At 37.4% G+C, this 7,930-nt stretch overlaps 1 protein-coding gene across 1 annotated transcript; it reads right to left on the reverse strand.

Annotated features, from left to right (window-relative positions):
- Positions 1–759: 759 nt before the first annotated feature.
- Positions 760–2,682, reverse strand: LOC145791539 (uncharacterized). The gene has a single exon (XM_082871896.1). The coding sequence runs from the start codon at positions 2,680–2,682 to the stop codon at positions 760–762; it is 1,923 nt and encodes a 640-aa protein (XP_082728022.1).
- Positions 2,683–7,930: the final 5,248 nt, after the last annotated feature.

A 7,930-nucleotide genomic window follows, 5' to 3' on the forward strand; every position in this document is an offset into this window, starting at 1 on the left:
AACATTTGAAAGATTCATACTCTACATATTTTTCCACTTCTGTGCTATCGTGTAGGCCAAACCAATGAGCCATCTCGCGGTCAGCTACGGACACATCGGACGCCTCTTGTTATTAGACCAAAGGGACAGACATTTTGAGTGAATACCGGCAACCCTGGGCCACAGTCACCCATGTCATAATTCCTTTCTGGGCAGTTAAACAATGTTTCAACTCCATCCAAATACATTGAACAAAATGTTGTACATTCTTTAGAAATGTAAGCCTCGGCAATAGAACCTTCAGGATGAGCTTTGTTGGCCACAAACCCTTTTAGACGGCCAAGCAACCTAACAATCAAGCCGATGACAATGTTATACTGCAATCTTTATATCAGCAACAAAGCGTTAATTAAAATTTGACACTAATACAAGGGCTGAGCTAATACCTCTCAATTGGGTACATCCATCAATATTGCACTGGGCCTCTAAGCATAGCCTCTCAAGGCAAGTGAATTGCCAAGTGGACCATGACATCAAAAATAGCCGGCGGGAAAATCATCTCAAGCTTACAAAGTATGAGTACGATTTGTTCATCCAATTTCTCCAAATCTAAATGCCTCAATGTCTTTGAACACAACTGGTTGAAGAAATTTCCCAACTCAAAAAATGTCGTTCCAATTTCCTTATTAAGGTAGCCACGCATCCCATTTGGAAGAAGTCGTTGTATAAGGACATGACTGTCATGACTTTTGAGGCCAGATAATTTCCCAGCTTGAGCGGTCACGCAATTGGAGATATTTGCTGCATAGCCATCAGGGTACTTATTGTTTTCAAGAAACCACAAAAGCCTTCTCTCTGTTTCACAGACAATGTGTACAATGCGGGAGGCTTCTCAAAGGACCCATTAGAACGCCTCTTCAAGTGTAACTCTTTACGTATTCTCATGTCCTCCAAATCTAAGCGTGCTTTGTTCGTGTCCTTGTTCTTTCCATCTACGCTCAAAAGTGTCCCAACGACATTGTCACATATATTCTTTTCAATATGCATGACATCAAGGTTGTGTCGAAGCTTCAACGTTTTCCAATAGGGCAAGTCAAACATAATGCTTCTCTTGCTCCAATTCAAATTTTGATTTTCATTCATTTGTCGTTTTTGATTTTGTGGGTGCTTTCTATATGGCTTGTAAGTCCCAGAATCAATTTGCTCTAGTATTTGTTCCCCCAATAAGTCCAAAGGTTTGGACCTATGCTCCGTTTGACCATTGAAGAGCTTACTTGTTCGCCAAGTGTGGTTCTCAGGCAAGTAGCGACGAGCACCCATATACCCTATTTTACTTTGTAAACCCTGGGACGATGCATTATTGTTACAATTAGGGCAAGCCAAGTAACCCTTTGTACTCCACCCTGACATGTTACCATGCGCAGGGAAGTCATTTATGGTCCACATTACCGCCGTATGCATTCTAAAAATTTTCCCATTCGATGCATCATATGTTTGCACACCATGCTCCCACAAATTCTTCAATTCTTTTATTAATGGTTGCAAGTAGACATCAATGTCTCTTCCAGGTGCCGAACGTCCGGGAATAAGCAATGACATCATGCAAAATGGCTCTTTCATACACTTCCATGGTGGGAGATTGTAAGACATTATGATTACAGGCCACATGCTATATGATGTGCTCATATTTCTAAATAGATTGAAACCATTTGTTGCTAGCCCTAGCCTTACATTTCTCGAGTCATCAGAAAACATTGGATGTTGCTTATGAAAGTTCTTCCATGCTTCACCATCGGCCGGATGCTTTAATATGTCATCATCCACACGCTTCTCAGTGTGCCATCTCATATCTGCGGCTATTTTTTTGGACATATACAGTCGTTTCAACTTCGGTGTCAAAGGAAAGTACCGCAATACCTTGTGTGGAATCTTTTTACCACCATCATCGTTCAACTTGTATCTACGTGCGTCACATGTAGGGCATTTCTCCAAATTTACACTCTCCTTCCAAAATAATGCACAATCATTCTTGCACGAAAGAATTGTTTCATATCCCAAACCCAAGTCACGTAAGAACTTCTTAGCATCATAGAGTGTCCATGGAACAGTATGATCACATTCTGGTAGAATGTCCTTGAATACCTGCATAACCATATCGAATGACTTGTTGCTCCATTTGTTGTACACCTTTACATGAAGTATCTTAATGACGAATGATAACACAAAGAACTTTTCACATGTCAGGTAAACTTTGCGTTTTGCATCTTCGAACAACCTAATGAACTTATGCAAATCCCCTCTCTCCAAACCATTAGGTTCCTTGTTGGTAAGATCATCCATAAAACCACTCACGCAAATTTCTTCCAACATAAGAGGCAATTCACCCATGAGCTGATCATCGATATCTGTCATACATTCGCCACTACCTCCACATTGGTCATTTGATACACTAGGATGAGACACGGGAACATGTTCCCCATGGTGCACCGAAGTTATATATGAAGATGACATTCCTCTTCGGATCAAGTGCATCCGCACAACTTGTCTGCTATATTTTGTGCCATTAATACAATCGACACACGGACACCTAATTTCATCCTCTACGCCTAAATTTGCCGTAACAAAATCAAGGAATGCCTTCACCCCATGTTGATACTCTTTACTTGTCAACCTATTATTTATCGTCATCCAACTCTTGTCCATTGTTTGTCACCTACAACTCAAGCAAAGATTAATCGAGGAACAAATGAGAACACGCGTTTCAAGTTGAGATAGATTATCTTGTTTTTTCATTCACTATTTGGTGTGTCACATAAATCTCTTTTAGGGTGGGACCAAATGAAACGATTTGTACCATGAGGGACCTGTCTTTCCCTGACACCTAAGTTAACATATGCATGAAGTTCTTATAAGTACCAATATTTATATATATATACATCCATGGACAACACTTAGAAAAAAGAAAAAAGAAAAAAGAAAAAAGAAATAAAAAATTGTCTATTGCCAATGTCGGGAGTTTGATAATTTTGTCATATCATTAGAATACAGTAGGCATATAAGCCTCTAACTCCAAAATTGTCTATATAGCCAATGTTGGGGCTTTGATGATCTTGCCATATAATTAGAATACATTAAGAATATAAACAGCTAACTTAATTTGAGCATTCACAATCATTACATAGATAAGTATTACATCAAAACTATTGAATGAATAAAGAAACAAATATAATTCAGTCCGTGCTTTACATATATACATATACATCCTTTAATACATAATAAAAGATAAGTGTGTGTATCAACATATATAACACCATCACATGCTCGTTATGTTCGTGTCATGCTTATTTAAAGCTGACCAGATAAACAGATGTGTTTCTTGTCAATAAGTAGGAAAAAAATTGTCACACGAGCGCTCAATTCAATTTGTTAAACACAAGGTAACAACACAGACATGGTTTCAAATTTCAAACAAGCAAAATGTTCAAAGTATGGTCTTTTCTCAACCAAGTGAAACAAAAAAAGAAAGTAATCCAAAACTTAAAGCAGCAAATATTTTGTCTAAATATGTATAAAATTGAATGTTATTATTCTTCTTTTCAATACCTTATGGTCCTTATAGTTTATATTTAATTCAACATTCAGAATCAAACTAAGAAGTAACACTCTTAAAAATAATTACCATCTACTGAGAACTTAATATACTGTTAACTTGTTGCTGCTTGTTCTATGATGGAGATGATCAAATCAACAAAGGTTCCTATCCGACTTATGCTGAATACAGTCTAGTCATAGTTATATAGCAAGAAGTTCATTGATGTCCTTTTGTTGCTACTCAAAGAATAAAATCTGAGTAAATGAGAGATTGCAAACAATTTCCAGAGAGAGAAAGAGAGAGGGAAAAGTTACCTGCAGTTGTGAAGAGTGCTCTGCAGTTGCTGATGGAATTGTTGCTGCTGGAACTGCAACTGCCAAGCTGGTTTGTACAAGAAAATGTTTCCTACCAAAAATGAAATAGCATTTCCTTAGCTAATTTAATAAATATACTCACATTATACTAGAATTTTTGATAATGTTTTATGATCAACAGAGGCCAATGGACTATAAATTTGTTTAAGCATCATAATCAACACAAGATTTCACCCATTTAGCTAAAATTGAATCAGAAACAACATCCAAATACAAAAGCTAAAAATGCAATATAGATATACTCAATCTCCTCCACCACAACCCTAGCCACATCTACATCCACATCAGTTACAAGCAAACCCACCAGTTACCACACTTCAATTAATATATGAAAAACAAATTAACATCTCCACAGAAAATGAAGGGAATTTAAACTCAAATTCTCATTAAAATGGCAGAAAATGCAAAACCCATCAAGAAATGGACTCAAAATTCACATAAAAGTAAGACAAATAGCAAAACAAGTATGGCTTAGAAACCTATGAAATGCTTATGCATATGTAGGCAAGGGAAGGGACTGCTGCCTACATTCATCCACCAAAGTCAAAAAAATTCTCCTCAGACATATTGCCAACTTAAATCTAAACATGAAATTCGATGTATCCTGATCTCCTTGAAGTTCCAATAGAAAAGGCACCAACATCGTGAAAAAGTTGTATAACTAGCAGCTGGGAGAGGGAGAGAGACAGAAAAAGAGTAACTTGCACCAGTGTTAAATATAATTATTAGCCCGCAACAATCTTAAACTTTTTCGTTGGACCTTACTTTGAACCAAGGCCATCGCCATGCCCATCATGCTTCTGTAATATAAGTCATATAACACTCCAATGTAGAGAATTTTTTTATGTTTTAGATTTCTATAAGAAAAGGTTTAGATTATGGATCGAACAGCTACGTATATCCACATACATGTTTGCCAAGAGAGAGCAATTCTATGTCGGTGAATTGTTTGCTAACTTAGTAATGTGTTATAAAATGGAATTTCAATAAATGAAAAAATGAAACTAACATTATGTATGCATGCATAATAAAAGTAGAAAAATTCAATGACTTTAACAAATTATGAAACTTGAGGCTTTAAATGACAGAGCATTATAGTTGTTGGCAGCCTCAAATTCTAAGGATTGACACTCAAATAGATATGGCAAGTCCTACAATAAAAATCCATTATACATCATTCTCAATCCGAACTGGAGGGCTCTTTGGATTTCTGGGCATAGTCCAGACAAGCAAGAAATTACTATTAGTTCAGTTCTAATTTGAATAACATCTCAGCCCAAGCATTGCCCTAATTTTTAATTTCAATCACATTTCAATAACAATGCCTTAATTTCAGCATTTCCTATATGATTTCTGTGTGTGTATATATATATGTATGTGTGTGTGTAAATAGAGACAGAGAAAGAGAGAGGGAGACAGTGAGAAGGAGACTGAGAAATCGAGAGGGAGATACAGAGAGAGGGAGAGACAGATGCGAAATAGAGGACATACCTGGGAGGGAGACAAAACGATGATCTAGCAACCCTTGCGGTGATGGCGATGGAGACAAAGCTATAGAGAAGAGGGTAGAGGCATGAGTGAGACGCCGTCACAGAGGCGTGGGTGTACCAGTGTATAATCGATTATATATGGGATCAAGGTTGTGTATATATGATTTGTGTGTGTATATATGTATATATATATGCATGTATGTGTGTGTGTGTGTAAACAGCGAGAGAGAGAGAGGGGGAGGGAAACCGAGAGGCCTCTGTGAGGAGGAGACATAAATCGAGAGGGAGATACAGAGAGATAGAGGCGAAATAGAGGGCATACCTGGGAGGGAGACGAAGTGATGATCCAGCAAGCCTTGCGGTGATGGTGATGGAGACAAAGCAGTGACAGAGGCGGGAGTGAGAGGGAGGGAAATGGACTTCTATTGCAATAAAAATTAAACTTTTTACCAATTTATTCCCGACCAAAATTCAAATTTGGTCGCTAATGTTTTTAATATTCCCTCCTGAATTTTTTTTCCACGTTTGGCAACCAAAATTCAGTCGGTAAAGATTTCAGATTTAGTGACCAAAATAAAAATAGTCGCCGAAAACCTTATTTTACACGACTAAAACACTTTAGTAGCCAAAAATGAATTAATAATATCTAAAGATTGTGCAATTAGCGACCAACATCATTTTTAGTTGCCCAAAATGATATTTTTAACGACTAATACATAATTAGTTGCCAAAAGTAAATACAATAACGACTAAATGTATTTTTAGTAGCAAAATAGTGGACTTTTACCGACCAAAAAGTTTTAGTAGCTAATGCATGTACCTTTGGCGACTAAATATTGTTTAGTAGCTAATGTGTATACCATTGGCAACAAACAAATTTTTAGTAGCTAATGTGTATACCTTTGGTGACTAAATTTAGTTTAGTCGGCAAAATTAGTCGCCGAATGTGTTATTTCTTATAGTGAAATCACCGAAACATACCAACATTGTTCACATGCCAATTCAATGGGTAAACATTCTGCCAATAAATGGAATAAGTAATCCGTCATTCTCAGTTGGGGGGGGGGGTGTCACATATAATCAATTTGACCAAAATGTTCAATGTTCAACCAATCGAATATCATAACACGGTCATACGTTATCATTGAGTTACAAATAATATGGTACCCCCATGCCTAGTATGTACGCTTCGGTTTGTAAATTACCCGTAAAACTACAATCCCCGTTCCACTAGTACGGTTTGGACAGCTCGCAATGCATATAATTAAACCTTTTCAAGAGAACATTGACATAGCATTACGTAAACAGTTGGAAACGTACGAGTAGCAAAATGGTTGTAAAGACCCATATTGCAGAAACTATAATGTTTAAATCATTAACAAAACTAATATCCCTGGTGAAAAACCATTAATCCAATTTAGAATGCAAATCAAGTACCATACGATAATTAACCAAAAACATATGCGAACATTACATTACACATTCGCACATGGCATGATATTTTTTAAACTCCTTACTTCAAAACAAATCTGCCATTTTAAGAGGGGTTGTTCCTATTGGTATTGTGTTTGATGAACACATCTTGTAGACTCCTCGCACGAAGTCCTCTTTTCGGGTCAGTCAAAAACATTTCCACTATCGCAGCGCGTATACCAGTCCAAGTAAGACCATCCATTGTGTTTTTGATATCTGCCCCGCGAATGTACTGCCTGATAATGAAGCATACAAAAATCCCGCAGCCTGACCTGCATTCATAGATGTTTTAAATGAACTGACACCATACAAATTTACAATAATGCATGGAACGAAAAAGAGACAACACTTATGACTCCAGATCTTATTGCGGGCAATCTATAATAGATGCAAGTGTGCCATTTAAATCATCCGACTGAACATCATTACCATCAACTCTTGGCTTCACAAATTTGTCATGATGGTCTGCTATCCATTGTTTCTGTTTATCGGACAAATTTTTAATTCACTTATTCATCATGCATTCATATACAAACTCAACAGTGCAAAAATACCATGTCAAAATCCGAACCAAAAAATTCATCCACTTACCACTTTTAGCGCCTCGTTATAATGCTCATCTCGCACCCCACGTCTGGGCCTTATTGAGTTGTAATGTTTCCAATCCCCGCTATCTGAATCATGTACCATGACAGTCCAATGCTTGGCATGGAATATCGGGTAAACAGTGTACCTGCAGTTTCTCGCAGCCTTTCTGTGTACATTCAAGTACTTAGTTCGCGATAACGTGCTTGGGTTACACATCATATCCTGCACAAACGTTCAACATCAACTCACCCCATTTAGTTTAAACTACATATCAATTGTCATGGTATGCTAAAAGAACAATGTCGTGGCGTGGAGTCACGTACCGAACACACACTACAGTACACATATGTCGCTCTTTTATGTTCTCTACCCCCTGACACTGTCCTATGCATTTCCGTCAACATAGCAGCGTATGCATCGATTACCTGTACCAT

Source organism: Camellia sinensis, chromosome 5 (genome assembly GCF_055761805.1).
Source record: "Camellia sinensis isolate YWXY chromosome 5, ASM5576180v1, whole genome shotgun sequence".
NCBI classification, from domain to species: domain Eukaryota; kingdom Viridiplantae; phylum Streptophyta; class Magnoliopsida; order Ericales; family Theaceae; genus Camellia; species Camellia sinensis.

What these genes read in the sequence shown, in the direction of transcription:
- LOC145791539 (XM_082871896.1), bottom strand. Translation starts at nt 2,682, where the DNA reads ATGGACAAGAGTTGGATGACGATAAATAATAGGTTGACAAGTAAAGAG.